The following is a 19,217-nucleotide window of genomic DNA, read 5'->3' on the forward strand; positions in this document are numbered from 1 at the left end:
AATATTCCGATGAAAAATCTTTGTATATTTGCTGAATGAAAGAATTTTGTTTGAAATTTTCACTTCATTTCTAAACAAAAACCACATACACTGTCTGAAAATTCCTTCGACCAAGAAGTTTTCTATTATTTCCAAATTTTCCCGTCACTGTGGTTGAAAATGAACGTCAATTTAACCCACTTTTTTTTTTTAAGGTTATTAACTGATTAATCGAAACAATAATCGGCCAACTAATCGATTATGAAAATAATCGTTAGTTGCAGCCCTATTTGGCTGTGTGTTTTGTGTCATTTTCATGCTGGAATACCCGCCCATGACCCATTTTCAATGCCCTGGCTGAGAGAAGGAGGTTCTCACCCAAGATTTCACAGTACATAGCCTCGTCCATCGTTCCTTTGATGCAATGAAGTAGTCCTGACCCCTCAGCAGAAAAATACCCCCAAAGCATAATGTTTCCACCTCCATGTTTGATGGTGGGTATGGTGTTTTTGGGGTCATCAGCAGCATTCCTCCTCCCCAAACACAGAAAGTTGACTTGATGCCAAAGAGCTTGATTTTAGTCTCATCTGACCACAACACTTTCACCCAGTTCTCCTCTGCATCATTCAGATGTTCATTAGCAAACTTCAGATGGGCCTGTACATGTGCTTACTTGAGCTGGAGGATCTTGCGGGTGCTGCAGGATTTCAGTACTTCATGGCATAGTGTGTTGCTGCCTTGAGATCTTTGACAAGATTCTCCCATGTAGTTTTGGGTCCTCACCGTTCCCCAGATCATTGAAACTCCACAAGGTGAGATCTTGCATGGAGCCCCAGACTGGGGGAGATTGACAGTGATTTTGTGTTTCTTCCATTTGAGAATAATCGTACCAACTGTTGTCACCTTCTCACCAAGCTGCTTAGCGATGGTCTTGTAGCCCATTCCAGCCTTGTGTAGGTCTACAATCTTGTCTGTGGGCAGAAAGCATGATCCATAAAGATATAGATGAGCGAGTTTGGGGTGGAGGAACTTGGCTGGCCTGCACAGAGTCCTGACCACAACTCAGTAGCACACCTTTGGGATGAATTAGAACGGAGACTGCAAGCCAGGCCTTCTCTTCCAACATCAGTGCCTGACCTCGCATATGTACTTCTGGAAGAATAGGCAAACATTCCCATAAACTCACTCCTAAACCTTGTGGACAGCCTTCTCAGAAGATATAGTGTATATATGACTTATTTGGCAAGATGCAGAAAAAAATGATGATGTACAGAGTGCAATGATTTAAAGCAACTATTTAGAATCCAAATGATTATAGTCTAGTAAGGAAAAGAAGAGAGAGAGAAGAAAAACAGATTGCATACTAAGGGGTTATTGCACCTGGCATAGTGTCAGTTCTTTTTGCTTTGTGTTACAGAAAAGCGATTTCAGCTCAGTGTCGGTTTTTGCTAATAGTACTGCCAAAACTAACATCAGTCCATAAAGGCCTGCAGATTCTTGGCAGTAATACTGAAATGTATTGTTACCCAGTGCATCTTCAGATTGCTGAGCAGTGTGTATAAAAAATAAAGACTTGCTGTAAGATCACCAGATAACCATAGGAGCATACACACAGGTGGGGGAGACATGCTGTGATCTTCATTACACAATATTGTGCCGTTTATATATGTGACAAAAATTGTTTTATTATTTCTGAATTCATTCGTTTAATGTAAAAAATGTAATAAGAAACTGTTCACAGGGGCATTTTAAAGTGGTTGTAAACCCTTACAGACCACTTTTAACTGCAGGTAAGCCTAAATTAAAGCTTACCTGTAGGTGCGCAAAATATCTCCTAAACCTACACAATTTAGGAGATATATTTGCAAAAGACAGGTACCTCTGTCTACGGCGCACAGGCGCGCTGAGCGTGCCGTTGCTAACGGTGATCATGCCGTTAGTGGCGGCTCCCGCATGCAGTGACGTCATTGCGGCTCCAGCCAAGCACAGCGCAATACCCGGAAGGAAGATGGACGCTTCATGGAAGAGGGGACAGCGGTGACATTGCTGGCTCCTGTGTCAGGTAAGTGACACATAATGGGCTACTATGCGATGCATAGTTGCCCATTATGCTTTACCTTTGCAGGGAAACAAAGAGGAAGTACCGTATATACTCGAGTATAGGCCGACCCGAATATAAGCCGAGGCCCCCAATTTACCCCCAAAAAACTGGAAAACTTATTGACTCGTGTATAAGCCGAGGGTGAGACATGGCTGTCCATCCCTGTGTGTCCGTCCATCCCTGTGTGTCCGTCCATCCCTGTGTGTGTGTCCGTCCATCCATCCATCCATCCCTGTGTGTGTGTCCGTCCATCCATCCCTGTGTGTGTATCCATCCATCCATCCATCCCTGTGTGTGTGTGTGTGTGTGTGTGTGTGTGTGTATTCATCCATCCATCCATCCATCCCTGTGTGTGTGTGTGTGTGTGTGTGTGTGTGTGTGTGTGTATCCATCCATCCATCCATCCATCCCTGTGTGTGTGTGTGTGTGTATCCATCCATCCCTGTGTGTGTGTGTGTGTGTGTGTGTGTGTGTGTGTGTGTGTGTGTGTGTGTCCGTGCAGCCTTGTGTGTGTGTCCAGCCTACCTGTGTCCCAAGCCTCCGTCCCGAGCCGCCGTCGTCCCGAGCCTCCTCTGTCCCGAGCCTCCTCTGTCCCGTGCCTCCTCCGTCCCGTGCCTCCTCCGTCCCGTGCCTCCTCCGTCCCGTGTCGTGCCTCCTCCGTCCCGTGTCGTGCCGATGGATCGCCGCTCTTCTCGGCGGCCATTCTACAATTCAAAAGCCGCGCCTCCGTCCTCCGCCTGTGATAGGCGGAACACTCAATTTCCCAGCAGCCTGTGTTCCGCCTATCACGGACATCCTCTCATACTCGTCCGTAGTATGAGAATGAACGGATGTCCGTGATAGGCGGAACACTGACTGCTGGGAAATTCAGTGTTCCGCCTATCACAGGCGGAGGCGGAGAAGGAGGCGCGGCTTTTGAATTTTAATGTCCGCCGTCTGTCTGCTCGATACGCTGATCGAGCAGTCAGACAGCGGTGACTCGAGTATAAGCCGAGGGGGCACTTTCAGCCTCAAAAAAGAGGCTGAAAATCTCGGCTTATACTCGAGTATATACGGTAAAACCCACCAGGGTTTACTTCCTCTTCAAGGCCTCATTTACGCTACAGCTGCTAAACTGAAACGAAATTGTTTAGGAGCATTTGGGCGTTTTCTTTCAGCAGCCCCTGAACTCTCCTCTGTTATCTTATGTGTACACTCAGTAGTTTATCATAGTTTAGGGGCAGTTGAGGTTACATGCATTTTTTTAAATAGTTCAGGACTATATTTTACAAAAATATTTTTGCCCTTTTAAAAAAGTGTTTTTAACCACTTTAAGACCGGACCATTTTGCTGGTAAATGACCAGAGGTCTTTTTACACTTTGGCACTGCGCTGCTTTAACTGGTAATTGCGCGGTCATGCAATGTTGTACCCAAACAAAATTTGCGTCCTTTTCTTCCCACAAATAGAGCTTTCTTTTGATGGTATTTGATTGCCTCTGCGATTTTTATTTTTTGCGATATAAACGTAAAAAGACCGCAAATTTTGAAAAAAAATGATATTTTCTACTTTTTGTTATTAGAAAAATCCAATAAACTCAATTTTAGTCATACATTTAGGCCAAAATGTATTCAGCCACATGTCTTTGGTAAAAAAAAAGTCAATAATTGTATATTTATTGGTTTGCGCAAAAGTTGTCACATCTACAAACTAAGGTACGTTTTCTGGAATTTACGCAGCTTTTAGTTTACGACTGCCTATCTCATTTCTTGAGGTGCTAAAATGGCAGGGCAGTACAAAACCCCCCCAAATGACCCCATTTTGGAAAGTAGACCCCCTAAGGAAATTGATAAGAGGCATGTTGAGCCCATTGAATATTTTATTTTTTTGCCTCAAGCGATTGAATAATGACAAAAAAAAAATTTTTTTTTTTTTTTTACACAAAGTTGTCACTAAATGATATATTGCTCACACATGCTATGGGCGTATGTGAAATGACACCCCAAAATAAATTCTGCTGCTTCTCCTGAGTACGGGGATACCACATATGTGGGACTTTTTGGGAGCCTAGCCGCGTACGGGGCCCCGAAAACCAAGCACCGCCTTCAGGCTTTCTAAGGGCGTAAATTTTTGAGTTCACTTCTCACTACCTATTACAGTTTTGAAGGCCATAAAATGCCAAGATGGCACAAAACCCCCACAAATGACCCCATTTTAGAAAGTAGACACCCCAAGCTATTTGCTGAGAGGCATGTTGAGTTCATGGAATATTTTATATTTTGCCACAAGTTGCGGGAAAATTACAAACTTTTTTTTTTTTTTTTTTTTTTTCACAAAGTTGTCACTAAATGATATATTGCTCACACATGCCATGGGCATATGTGAAATGACACCCCAAAATAAATTCTGCTGCTTCTCCTGAGTACGGGGATACCACATATGTGGGACTTTTTGGGAGCCTAGCCGCGTACGGGGCCCCGAAAACCAAGCACCGCCTTCAGGCTTTCTAAGGGCGTAAATATTTGACTTCACTCCTCACTACCTATTACAGTTTTGAAGGCCATAAAATGCCAAGATGGCACAAAACCCCCACAAATGACCCCATTTTAGAAAGTAGACACCCCAAGCTATTTGCTGAGAGGCATGTTGAGTCCATGGAATATTTTATATTTTGCCACAAGTTGCGGGAAAATTACAAACTTTTTTTTTTTTTTTTTTTTTTTCACAAAGTTGTCACTAAATGATATATTGCTCACGCATGCCATGGGCATATGTGAAATGACACCCCAAAATAAATTCTGCTGCTTCTCCTGAGTACGGGGATACCACATATGTGGGACTTTTTGGGAGCCTAGCCGCGTACGGGGCCCCGAAAACCAAGCACCGCCTTCAGGCTTTCTAAGGGCGTTACAGTTTTGAAGGCCATAAAATGCCAAGATGGCACAAACCCCCCCCAAATGACCCCATTTTGGAAAGTAGACACCCCTAAATTTAGGGGTACACTAGTGAGACTAGGTAATAAATGGCGGGTGCCCTGAAACTATAAAAAAATAACTAACCAACCAGCGTCACCTGTAACAGTTATATGGTGATCACTGGTGAAAGGGTTAACTAGGGGGCAATCAGGGGGCTTTATGCGGTAGTATATGGGGGTCCCTGGCGCTATAAAAAGCTGCGGCGAACCTAAATACCTACTTGCCTAACTAGCGTCACCTGTGACACTAATACAGCGATCAGAAAAACGATCGCTTATTAGGCTGGGTTCACACTGGAGCGATGCGGGAACGCCACGAATGCGCGGCGGGTTCCCGCATCGCATGCCTCCCGGCGGCAGTTCACACTGCCCTATGCGAACTGCTGGGAGTGTCAGTGAAATGTTACTGACACCCCCAGATCAGTTCGCATATCGCAGTGCGATCTGAAAACTCGGATCGCATGGTGTGAACACCCATGCGATCCGATTCTGCTGCGGGCCAAAAAAAGGGTCCCGTGCGAATTTGCGGCGGGTGCGGCGGGTGTGGCGGGTGCGGCGAATGGCTGAACTCGAATCGCACAGAGATCGGATGTGATTTGCACTGCAGTGCGGTGCGAATCACATCCGTTCTCAAACCGCTGCAATCTGAACCCAGCCTTAGTGACACTGGCGACGGGGGGTGATCACGGGGTTAAACCTTTATTGGGGGGGTTAGGGGGGTACCTTAGAACTAAAGGGGGCTAACCCTAACTGCCCTAACAGTTATTAGTCACAAATGACACCCGCCGGGTGATCAGGGGGTTAAACCTTTATTAGGTAATAAATGGCGGGTGCCCTGAAACTATAAAAAAATAACTAACCAACCAGCGTCACCTGTAACAGTTATATGGTGATCACTGGTGAAAGGGTTAACTAGGGGGCAATCAGGGGGCTTTATGCGGTAGTATATGGGGGTCCCTGGCGCTATAAAAAGCTGCGGCGAACCTAAATACCTACCTGCCTAACTAGCGTCACCTGTGACACTAATACGGCGATCAGAAAAATGATCGCTTATTAGGCTGGGTTCACACTGGAGCGATGCGGAAACGCCGCGAATCCGCGGCGGGTTCCCGCATCGCATGCCTCCCGGCGGCAGTTCACACTGCCCTATGCGAACTGCTGGGAGTGTCAGTGAAATGTTACTGACACCCCCAGATCAGTTCGCATATCGCAGTGCGATCTGCAAACTCGGATCGCATGGTGTGAACACCCATGCGATCCGATTCTGCTGCGGGCCAAAAAAAGGGTCCCGTGCGAATTTGCGGCGGGTGCGGCGGGTGTGGCGGGTGCGGCGGGTGCGGCGAATGGCTGAACTCGAATCGCACAGAGATCGGATGTGATTTGCACTGCAGTGCGGTGCGAATCACATTCGTTCTCATAAACCGCTGCAATGTGAACCCAGCCTTAGTGACACTGGCGACGGGGGGTGATCACGGGGTTAAACCTTTATTGGGGGGGTTAGGGGGGTACATTAGAACTAAAGGGGGCTAACTCTAACTGCCCTAACAGTTATTACAGTCACAAATGACACCAATGCAAAAAAAAAAAAAAAAAAAAAAAAATGACATTGGTGTCACTGTGACTGGGGGGCAGGGGTAATTGGGGGGGTGATCGGGGGGTAAAGGGGGGGTGTGAGTGTGCCTGGCATGTTCTACTGTGTGTGTAGAGTGTTGGTGCAACTCACCGATCCGCTCTCCTCCGTGTCGGAACGGAAAATACCGACACGGAGGAGAGAATACATCACTTCCTCTCCTGTGTTTACATTACAGGAGAGGAAGTGATGTCACGGGGGATTTCCATTCGTCGAGAGCGATCGCGAGGGGGTGGCCATGAATGAATGGCCGTCCCCTCATCCCTGATCTCTCCCGAACGAATGCCGACCGCCGCAGGCACCGGGGGGGGGCCCGATCGGGCCCCCCACCCGCGGGCAGGCATGGACTTATATATACGCCAATATGCCTGCCCGTGCCATTCTGCCGACGTATATCGTCGTGCGGCGGTCGGCAAGTGGTTAAAGGGCAAAACCACTCTGATCATTTTTGAACATAAAATTTTTTGAAAAGACACAAATTTCACCACATGTTGTTGCCTGCATCAGTGGATGAGTCCAGCAGCGATGAAATCTGGTCCTCTCATGCAATTTTCTACGTCTTCGGAGCCTCAGCAACATCAGACATGCTTATGATGGGATCCATAGTGAAAACACCAAAAAATTAGTCTGGGTTCATACTATTACAAAATGGATGTGGGTTTCACCGCATCCAATTCGCATGTCAGGAGATTGTGACCATCTGTCTATGGAGCTGGTTCACACATCTCCAGAGTGGCTCTGGTGTGAATTGCACAAGAGACCTGTGCGTCTCCCATTTCAGGTCCGAATTCAGCCAAAAATTCGGACTGAAATTGGACCTGAAATGGTGAAGGGGCACACCGGACCCCTGCTGTGAGCCACCCTGTGTGGCAGTGTGAACCCAGCCTAAGACGGCTATCTACAAGCACACTGGTTCTCTCTGCTGCTGCTCTGTCTTTTTTCACAGAATGGCTGAAATAGTTAATAATTTACTTGTTTTTCTTGCATTGTGGGCATTTGGGAGGGTCTTGAGGTAATCTTTGAAAACGCTCCTAAACTCAAATGCTCATATGCCCAGGTTCACACTGACAGTGGGAATGAAATCGTGCGAGTTCCTGAATGTCAGTCCCAACGTTGGGGGCGATTTCGGAGACATCTGTGTGGGTTTCTGCACAGATGTCCATTGAAATCGCAACCCGATGTTGCCAAAAGTAGTACAGAAACTACTTTTGGGAATTGGTGTGGCGCCGCAAATGCTGCGTCGCACCGATTCAGACGTTACCATTGCCGTCGATAGCTGCCGATTTGGTATGAGATTTGACTTGTCAAATCGCATGCCAAATCACTGCAATGTGAACCAGGGCTTACTGTTGCTAAACTCACATAAACTCAGTATGTAAAAGCTGGAAAACTGAAAATTTTCACTGTCAGTTTCCAGTGTTTAGAAAAGGTTTTCAGATGCCTTGTGTAGATGAGCCCTTAGGCTTCGTTCACACCTATGCGCAAAATCGCATGCTTTTCGGCAATGCACAATGTATGCTGCCCTTTTGCAGTAGGCCTATGCCAACCTAGTGGTAGCTCTACAAAAAAGCAAAGGTTGGCTGAAAAAGGAAGTCCGTACTGAAAAGCTCTATAACTTCCTTCATTTACTGTTTACCAGTGTCTCTTTAATCAAAAAGCAATGCATATAAAGTAAAACTTGTTTCTTTTTCAGACACTTGTCTTTATGAAAAAAAGAAGGAAGCAATGGTGTTTATTTACTAAAGGCTAATCCACTTTGTGTGCGCACTTGGAACTAAAGTTGCTGTAGATCTGAGGGGGACATGTAAGGAAAATAAAAAACAGCATTTGTGCTTGTACATGATTGGATGATAAAATCAGCAGAGCTTCCCCTGATTTCAGAAATTCCCCTCAGATCTAAAGCGACTGCACTTCCAAGTGAACTTGTAGTGCAAACTGGATTTGCCTTTAGTAAATCAACCCCCATGTGTCATACATTAAATTGACTCCGATTGGGTGCAGGGTTTAGAAACTTTATTGGAGAGGGAATTTGCCCAAAGCTTAATAAAGTAAACCTTGCCCAATCCTTGTGATTATGCTGCAATTTCTGCTAACTAAATTGCATTAGGAAAGTTTACAGACTGATCACAGTAATTCCGCCCAAACACATTAGTTGATTAACACCTGATGCAGCTGCTTACTGCCAGGGCAGGAAACATTCATATTTCTATGGGCACTCCCTGCCCTCTCCAGACTTCCTCTTCCCTTGGCTGACCCTTTGTAAGTAAATAATTGATTGGCACGGCTGGAAGGAACTTTCTATTTGCAGTTGAATCATACCTGTACAATTGTCTGTCTGTTAGTACCTGAATGTCCTGAAGTTTACATGCCATGGGGGTTATTTACTAAAGGAAAATCCATGCTGTACAGGTGTTACCTGAATGGTCCAGGTAAATAATGTGACCTGCGGAAGATTCTAGAAAACACCTGGCCGGGTATATAAGGCTTCACATACCTGGGCCTCTTGCTGCTGTTTATACACTGATCCCCTGCCCCCACTCCCTGTCGCGGGCACTTTTTGTGATGTGTCACCCTTGGATCAAGGGGGGACTACATTTGAAGTTTTGATATTGGCTCGAGTCCTACGACCGAACAGGTTTTTTTTCCTGAAAATCGACTCATCATTCAATGTGTGGTTAAGATAATTGATGTACAATATGTGTGTATATTATTACCAATAAAAGTGCCGCAGCCATTATTCAAGCCATATGTTTGTTGTCAGTGTTTTAGTTGGTGTAAGCTGGGGGGAGGAGGGGTTTTGCGGCCTGCGATCCCATGCACATCCAAGAAAATTGTATATATTTCAAAGAGCTTAGTTTACACCATTGCAGTGCTTTGACTTGTGTGTAAAACAAGTACAGCATGCTGCATTTTTTGCGCCACAACACATGTGAATGCACCACAAATGCATGTAAATCCCCAAAAAAACCTGCGTTCGTTGCAAACACTCATGCTGAACTCAGAGAGAGTGATGTAAACAAGCCCTTAGAGCAGGGATATGCAATTAGCAGACCTCCAGCTGTTGCAAAACGACAAGTCCCATCATGCCTTTTACTCATGCTTGTTGCTGTCAGAGTCTTGTTATGCCTCATGGGACTTGTAGTTCTGCAACAGCTGGAGGTCTGCTAATTGCGTATCCCTGCCTTAGAGCCTCCAAGTGAATTGTATCTCAGCGGGTGACTTTAGCTACAGGATTCAGGAGCAGCTCATGTTATACAATATATCTGCTGATGATCATGGAGCAAAAAAGTTTTGCAGCGGAGACGTAATGTAGACGGTTACATCAGCAACCATGTAGCAAGCTACAAATCAGCAGAGAAAACAAGAGGAGGGGGTTTGTAGCTGCAGTGGATCTCTGCTATAAAGATGCTATTGTGACATGTAAATAAGGATTAAAACTGAACAAAGACTCTTCTGTTCTCCTGTTGATAAAGGCGACATTTTCCTACATAATTTTACAGCTATATTGAAAACTTTGCAGGGGTTTTATTCATTCCTTATTCCGACCAAAACTGAAAAAAAAAAACAATATATACACTTTTAAACTGAAGTTTAAGCAATTCAGCTCCGGAAGGATTTACCCCTTAATGACCAGGCCATTTTTTGCGATACGGCACTGTGTCGCTTTAACTGACGCTGTACCCAAACAAAATTTTCCCTTTTCCCCCCACAAATAGAGCTTTCTTTTGATTGTATTTGATCACCTCCTGCAGTTTTTATATTTTGCACTATAAACAAGAAAGACCGTCAATTTTGAAAAAAAACAAACAAAAAAAAACCATAATTTTACTTTTTGCTAAAATAAATATCCCCAAAAAAATGGTCTTCATCAGTTTAGGCCAATATGTATTCTTCTACCTATTTTTGGTAAAAAAATAAAAATAAAATCACAATAAGGGTATATTGATTGGCTTGCGCAAAAATTATAGCATCTACAAAATAGGGGATATACCGTATATACTTAAGTTTAAGCTGAGTGTTTCAGCACATTTTTTAGGCTAAACCCCCCCCCCCCCCCCCCGGCTTATACTCGAGTGAGGGTGCAACCTCACTGTGCCCATCTGCAGCTGTTCCCTTGATAACTAAAACAGCGGGTGTCCCCTGCTGTGTCATGCAGTCTGTTCGGGAGCCATCCATTGTAACAAAGCCCCACCTCCTCCTCGCCCGTGATAGACGGAACACTGATGCAATGCTGGGAAACTGTATCAGTGTTACATCTATCATGGACGAGGAAGAGACGGGGCTTTGTTGCAATGGACGGCCCCTGAGCAGGCTGCATGACACAGCAGGAGACACCCGCTGTTTTAGTTATCAAAGGTACGGCTGTAGATGGGCACAGTGAGGCTGCAGATGGGCATTGCTTACCCAGTAGCTGCTGCATTTCCTACCCTAGGCTTATACTTGAGTCAATACATTTTGCCTTTTTTTTGTGGTAAAATTGGGTGCCTTGGCTTATATTTGGATTGGCCTATACATGAGTATATACGGTATTTACGACATCTCAATTATTATTATTATTATTTTTGCTAGTAATGGCGGTGATCAGTGATTTTTAGCAGCACTGTGACATTGCAGTGGATAGATCGGACACTTTTTACACTTTTTTGGGACCAGTGACATTATTACAGTGATCATAGCTAAAAATAGCCACTGATTACTGTATAAATGACATTGGCAGGGAAGGGGTTAACACTAGGGGGCAATCAAGGGGTTAAGTGTTCCCTAGGGAGGTGTTTCTAACAGTGGGGGTAGTGGACTGACGGAGTACACAGAGGGTCTTAGGCCCCATACACACTATTAGATTTTCTGCAGATTTTTGTCTACAGACCATAACCATATAATATGAGGTCAAACCTTAAGCGTTTCAATTTGTCTGCAATCAGGCATGCCCTTGCACTACATGGTTTTGGTAAATCTGCAGACTCAGGAAGAAAGAGCTACATGAGGCTGGATGTCTTAGCCAGAATTTGAGGTGACTCTATCTGACTTGATGAAGCTTTTCTAATGCACAGTGGGGGTTATTTACTAAAGCTAGAGAGTGCAAAATCGGTCACATTTTTTTTCATTAAAACCAATCAGCTTCCAGGTTTTATTGCAAAAGCTTAATTAAAGAAGCTTAATCTCAATATCGTACGAAAACTGGTCCGAGAAAGAATCGTAAGATTTTTGGTTCGTGTGTACACTACTTTTGACAGCCGATCATGACCGTTCATCCGATATTATTAGATCGGACATGCATGAAAATTTTCCTCGTACGATTTTCGTTTAGTCGGTATAGTTGTCGTCCGAAAATACAAATATATACAAATACATTACAACACATCACTTCAGAATTTTTTTTTTCTGTCGCACGAGTATTTTCGTGTCTTTATTTACTTATTCAATCTCTACTTGCGACTATTAAGCGGAAAAAGGTGGTACGATCTGTCGTACGATATTCGGATAGTGTGTACGGGCCATTAGGCTTTGAAAATTAAACATCTGATTGGCTGCCGGGTACAGCTGCTCCAGATTCTGTCTGCTCCAGGGTTAGTAAATTGCCCTCTCACAGTGTACAATGAAATCTGAGTAAGGAGAGGAGACTGTGCAAGACTGTGCCTGAATTCACGCTAGCGCAATCTCAGAGATCACATGTGATTCGCACCCGCTCCGCAGGTGCCAATCACGTGATCTCTGAGCAATGCGAGTTCAGCCATACAGAACTCGCATTGGATTCGCTCAGAAAATAGTGCAGGGACTTATTTTTCCCTGCGCTAGAATCGGATCGCATGGGTGATCCGATTCGATCCTGTGCGAGTTCACAGTTCCCACTGAGATCTGTGAACTAAACTGGAGGTGTCATTTTTGTTAATGACACCCGCAATGGTTGGCACAAAGCAGGGTGAACTGCCTGCGGGAGAGGAGCAATGGCAGCTAGCTGCTGCCATAACAACAATATCTCTCTTCAAACAGCCGAAGTATAACGACGACGGGCGGGTTGTAAGTGGTTAATCACTACTTTTTATATTTTACTAAATAATTGAAAAAAGACTGAACATTTTGAAAACACAAAATCATTTTTCATGGTTTGTTATAGAATTTTGCAAACAGGTGATTTTTCTCCTTCACTGATGTGTGCTGATGGGCACTGACAGGCTGCACTGATAGGTGACACCGATTGGCAGCATTGGTGGGCACTGTTGGAACTGCCTTGATTATCAGTGTAGATGTCCCTTTCACACAAGCCAGGTATTGGCTCTCCTCTCCTCACACTGTCAGCTGTGCCTCATGGACACAGCGATCACAGTGCGTGCCGCAGCAGGCATACGGTGGGCATGATATGAACTGGCCGGGCGCACTGTAGCTGTCATTCGGCTATAGTGTGGTTGGCAAGTGGTTAAAGCTTTATCTATACAATTGAAAGGGCTATAAAGGAAAAGCTTCTATAAATAGAACCTTTAGCATGCAACCACTGTGGTGTTTCCATGTTTGCGTTTATGCTCTGTTGACACTGATAAGTTGGCCATACACCATTATATACAGACAGTTTCCTTCGCTCACCAAGACGGGATTCTACGGCCAAAGATTGCTTGAAAATTGCTTGATTCCCCCATCAACACAGTCAGGGTTGATGGGAGAATCACTCCCATGGTGCTGTTGTGTTCTTCCAGGGGGGGGGGGACATGGAGAGCCATCCCTGCTGGGAGAACACACAGTGATTACAGGCTGTAATCTCATGAAAAATCATCTGACATGCTGGTTGTACCCAAGTGGATCAATCAATCAGCCTGCCCATACATGGGTCGAATTTCGGCCGGTCCCCATTCGAACCAGCAGCTTAAAGTGATTGTGAGTGTTTGTTATGTTTGTTATTTAGAAAAAAAAAAAAAAGTCATACTTACCTCCACTGTGCAGCTTGTTTTGCACAGAGTGGCCACGAAGCTCATCTTCTGGGGTCCCTCGGCGGCTCTCGTGGCTCCTCCCCACATCAGATAACCCCCTAGGAGAAGCGTTCTCCCGGGGGGGTTACCTTGCGGGCGTGCTCCCGAGTCCATCATTTGCATAACCTCCAATGTATGACTTGGCCCTTCCCCCCCAGCGCCCATGTCATTGGATTTGATTGAATTGACAGCAGCAGGAGCCAATGGCTGCGCTGCTATGAATTAATCCAATCAGGACAAGAGACACCAGCCGGAGCTGGTGTGCTCATTCCCGTTACGCAAATTTTCAGGGCTCAGGTAAGTATAAGGTGGGCTCGAGGGCGCTGCTGCATTAAAAAATGTTTTTCACCTTAATGCATAGAATACATAAACCACTTAATCCCGGACCATTTTCCTGGCCAAAGACCAGAGCACTTTTTGCGATTCGGCACTGTGTCGCTTTAACTGACAATTGCGTGGTCGTGCGACATGGCTCCCAAACAAAATTGACGTCCTTTTTTTCCCACAAATCGCAATAAGCCTTTAGTGATTGGTTTGTGCAAAAGTTATAGCGTCTACAAAATAGGGGATAGTTTTATGGCATTTTTATTAATAATTTTTTTTTTTTTACTAGTAATGGCGGTGATCAGCGATTTATATCATGACTGCGACATTATGGCGGACACATCGGACACCTTTGACACATTTTTGGGACCATTGGCATTAATACTGGCAGTGAAGGGGTTAACCGGGGGGGGGGATGCTGCAGGGGTTAAGTGTGTCCTAGGGAGTGATTCTAACTGTAGGGGGGATGGGCTAGCTGTGACACAACACTGATCACCTCTCCCAATTACAGGGAGCTGTGATCAGTGTTCTGTCACTAGGCAGAACAGGGAAATGCTTTTTTACATTAGCATTTCCCCATTCTTCCTCTCCGTGAGACGATCGCAGGACATTGCGGCGGCTGGTCCGCAAATGTTGGTTAATGCATAGAATGCATTAAGGTGAAAAACGGCGAGGGTTTACAACCCCTTTTAAGGCACCCTTACGCTAGGTGTGTAGCCCAGGTGTGTCCAATCTGTTTTTTTTTTGTATTTAGTAGGCGCAGGTAGTCCAGCCCAGCTGTCTGCAGCCTGTCAAAGTCTATGGACCACAGCTGGATGGAGCTGAACGCTGTACTGAGTCATACTCCCTTTTAGGGCCCTATTCATCAGGCTGTATGCACGGAAGGCAGAATACCCGTGTTCTAGACATACATCTCAAAGCATACAGCACTAAAATGAATCATTACTCTCTATGGCATTCAGCCTGCCATAGATTTTTTTTAACACTTTTTATTAACGAACGTGCATTACAGTAACAAATTAGACTAAATGCTCAACATGAGCGCCATAGCAGATAAAGTACATTTGAACCAACATGTATCAGGTTATTTGAAAATGTATATACAGCTTGCTTGGATCAGAAAATAATTGAGATATATAAAGCTTTGAATGAGTCACCGTTATTTCCCTGGGTATGAAAAATCAACATTAAGAGGTTCGAATTCTGACAGTTGTTATACTTTATGTCTGAGTGAGTTACTGGATATGGGGAGGGTAGACGCGCGCCACACATCCCAAATCTTATTATATTTTGTTGGGCACCTTCTGTGTTCATATACAAGTTTTTCATGTGGCAGTATTTGGTTTACCATCTTTATCTACGTATGGACAAGCCTGCCATTGGTAGGCTGCAGACAGTGGGGCAGGATAATGCACCTTTGCCTCCCGGGCGCACTAAAACGCCAGAATTGGATGCACTCTGTCTAAATGCCTAATTGACCAGCAGCTACAAATGCTGCAGCTGCTGACTTTTAACAGTCGGGCACTTACCTGTCCCAGGGTCCAGCAATGCGGGGGGATTGAAGCCCCGCTCATCCCTCCCCCTCCGATCTGTGGCGGCATTGCAACTGTGGGCACCCAGCTTTGGCTTCACAGCCGGGCACCCACTGCGCATGCGCTAGCAGCGCCACGCACTGTGATTGGCCGCGCAGTCATCTGGGACCTTTCATGTGTCCCAGATGACTGACAGGAGGGAGGGGCAGAGCTGAGCCCTTCCTGTGCCGAGGGGAAGTGATGTCACCAGCCCAGGCACTGAAGGAGGCAGACTACGATTTTTTTACTACCGGTATGATTTTTTTTTTTCTGTGGAACACCACTTTTAAGTTCCAGTTGCATCAATGGAACTGAGCTCCTTCCGGGCTTACATGGCTGTGGTTGTACACTGGAGCTAGAAATTACATTTCTCCATGCTGTCCTAGCAGGGAGCTGTTAAGTAGTTTAACATTTACCGTTGATAGTAATGTGAATATTTATGTTGTCATTTTTTTAAGCTCTGTGGGATTCTTTAATGTCATAATTCTAGTGACCAGTGGTTTGCCATGAAACATTCATCAAGTGCACTACACTGTTGAATCTGGTTTCTAGTTGATGGCAATTGATTGTAGCACTCCATTGCTTTTTTCATTATGTGTTGATGTGATATGCCTCTCGCTTGTATTAATGTATATTAATTATTGTTTGTGTGTATTTCCTTGCAGGCCTTTTCCTGAATGCAAATCTACATCAGCACTCTGGCTAGATCAGTCATCCAACAAATATTCCCTACATCCCTGACACAATGGCAGACGAAGATCTCATGTTTAGGATGGAGGGACTGGATAATGGGCACATTTTAAAGGATTGTAAGGGTGACAGCGATGAGGAGGACAATTACTTCATCTGCCCCATCACAGATGACTACTCATCGTCACCCCATGATTCTAAGAAGAAAAAGACCCGCTTCTTTAGCAGTCTGCCAAAGGCAAACGACTATGGATCCAGTTCATCTCCTAGAAACTCCTTCAATTTCAGGGTATGTAAGAATACTGAAATGTGTGGCAGTGATAGAAGTGTGTTCCACCTTCAGATGAATTTGGTGTTTTCATTTTCACACATTTCTTTTAATATTCTTAATGCATTACATATTCTGCGTTTGCCTCTGTGTGCTATTTACATGTGTTTTATCTGCAGGTTCATGTTCAAGTAACGCAGCTTAATGCTCTTCTCTGAAATGAAAGAACCATATACAAACCCAAAAGAGATTGATCTTAATTAGGGCATGAAAAAGGAATAAAAACACTGCCGAAATCTACAAAACAACTGAAATGTATTTAGAAAAGATTGCAGGAAGATATGTACTGGATAGTAAATTCAGACAATTAAGACTAAAGGCAATTTTTTTTTTCATTTTGGATAAAGTAAGGGAGGGTTATAACTAGGGTTGTTCCGATACCGATACTAGTATCGATATCGGTCCCGATACCAAGTATTTGCAGTAGTACTTGGCAAATGCTCCCGATGCCTAGTTCGATACCTGGACACTCAGGGATGATCAGTGCGGTGGCAGGGAAAGTTACAATCACCGATCTCCCTGTGTGGCTGACAGCCGCTTCTCTTCCTCTCCCCTCCGCAGCTTTCAGCTGCTTTAATAAAAACCACACAGGGAGATCGGTGATTGTAAGTTGCCCCGACACCACACCAATCATCCCTGAGTGTCCCCCTGTATCCCCTTCCAGCCGCCCTCTGTGCTCCTCTGTGTGCTCCTTCACCCCCCCCCCCCATGTGCTCATCCAGTACCCATCCTCCTCTGTTCCCCCTCCATGTGCTCCTCCGGTCTCTCCCCCCCCCCCCCGATTCTTCTCCACCCCCCTGTCCCAGATCTGTCAGGATAAAGAGCGGAGGAAGTAGCCGGTAAATCTGTAATTTACTGGCTCCTTCTTTTTCTGAATGAACAGAGTCAGTAATCACTGGCTCTGTCCATTTACAACTGAGCATTGTAAACTGTCTCCTGTCCACTCACGTTCAGTGATGCTGAGGCTGCTGAGCAAGGGACTGGGGAATATATATATCTATATATTGTAAAAAAAAAAAAAAAAAAACTACTGACACATAGGGCTGGGGAAAAAATCCATTTAAATCTTGAATTGAGTTGAGAGGTCAAATCGATTTTTTTTTTAGATTTTTTTTTTCACCACCGCGCCAGTCCTGAGGTTCTGTGGGCAGGAGTTTTTAGGCCAGGCCATGGCTTCGGCCTAGTCTGCAAGGCCGGATGTCGCGGACTAGACCGAAGCCGCGGCCTCACCTAAAAACTCCTGCCGCAGCTCCTCAGGACCGGAGTGGTGTGTATCAAAAAAAAAAAAAAACTAAATTCGCAGAATTTATTTTATTTTTTTTTAGAAAATTGCCCAGCTCTACTGACAGTCCACGCCTCATCATATTGCCACTGTCACATGACATTAAAAAAAAGTATCAGTATTGGTGAGTACTTGAAAAAAGTATCGGTGCTTGTACTCGGTCTTGAAAAAGTGGTATCGGGACAACCCTTGTTATAAACCCTATCAGGCTTTTTTTACCATCTGTGTCCCATAGGGGAGATTACCCTTCACATCCTGTCTGATAGCCAAAACATAAAGTGAGAGGAAATCTATCCAAAGTGAGGAAAATCCCAGGTTGTCACCAGAACTAATGTCCCCATTGGAAGATTTTCTTCCTCTATTACTGTTCTGGGGACAACCCAAAATTTTGAATTTTCTTTCACTTTCACTCTTGGTCATAATGGTAAATATGACAATTACAGAGGGTAAATCTCTCTAAGCCCTTGTACACACGGTCGGACATTCCGACGGAAAATGTACGATTGGACCATGTTGTCGGATAATCTGACCGTGTGTGGGCTCCATCGCACTTTTTCCTTCGGAATGTCCGACCAACAAAGTTTGAGAGCTGGATATAAAACTTTGTCCGATCGTTTGTAGAGAATTCCGATCGGACAAAGTGCCACGCATGCTCAGATCAAATTACGAGACCAAAGCTATTGGCTACTAGACTGAACTTAGTCCCGTCGTAACGAACGTCATCACGTTCCGAACTATCCGATTTTACGACAACTTTGTCTGACCGTGTGTATGCAACACCAGTTTCGGACAAAATCCGGCTGAAAAAATCCGATGGATTTTGTTGTTGGAATGTCCGACCGTGTGTACAAGGGCTTACAGATAAAACCCTGATAGACGTTCCAATTCTTCTCTGTTGTATCAGACACTACAAAATAAAGATGTTGCCTTTTGTTATACTTGAAAGCATACCTTGTACCTAATCAGCAAGATACACTTTTTAGCCCCCCCCCCCTTGTTGAAACACCTGTGGAGAAAAAATTAGATCACTTGTACCTCTAGCAGCTAGGCAAGGGTGACATTACCTCCACCTAGTAGCCCAAATCTTGCTGAAATGATTTTGCACTGTGCTGGAGTACTCTGCATTCCCTGGGATATTGTTGGCTGGATGATGACATCACCTCTTACATAATGGAAGCTAGGAGAACGGTGACCATTATCTAACTTTTTTAAAGTTTTATTCAGCATTTTAGCAAAGTTGAGTTGGGTGGGGTGGGGGTACAAAAAGTTGATGGTGCATGGAGAACAAGGTTCGACATAAACCCTTTTAATTACATCAAATAGCTAGGTACTTCACATTCACAATGATATAAAAATCTCATCATTGAGTAGGCCGCAATAACCAAAATGATGTTCTACAAT

The 19,217-nt window shown here is 44.7% G+C and overlaps 1 protein-coding gene across 3 annotated transcripts in view; it reads left to right on the forward strand.

Moving 5' to 3' along the window:
• Positions 1-19,217, forward strand: part of EEF2K (eukaryotic elongation factor 2 kinase) — a 146,343-nt gene that overhangs the window by 19,599 nt on the left and 107,527 nt on the right. For all 3 annotated transcript variants that reach the window (XM_077448999.1, XM_077449001.1, XM_077449000.1), the window contains exon 2: positions 16,182-16,495. In XM_077448999.1, the coding sequence (XP_077305125.1) occupies positions 16,262-16,495 (234 nt within the window). In that variant the 5' untranslated portion in view covers positions 16,182-16,261. The remainder of the gene's footprint in view (positions 1-16,181; positions 16,496-19,217) is intronic.

This window comes from Lithobates pipiens, unplaced genomic scaffold, assembly GCF_037356315.1.
Source record: "Lithobates pipiens isolate NorthernLeopardFrog02 unplaced genomic scaffold, aLitPip1_a1.2 Scaffold_22, whole genome shotgun sequence".
Classification (NCBI taxonomy): Eukaryota; Metazoa; Chordata; class Amphibia; order Anura; family Ranidae; genus Lithobates; species Lithobates pipiens.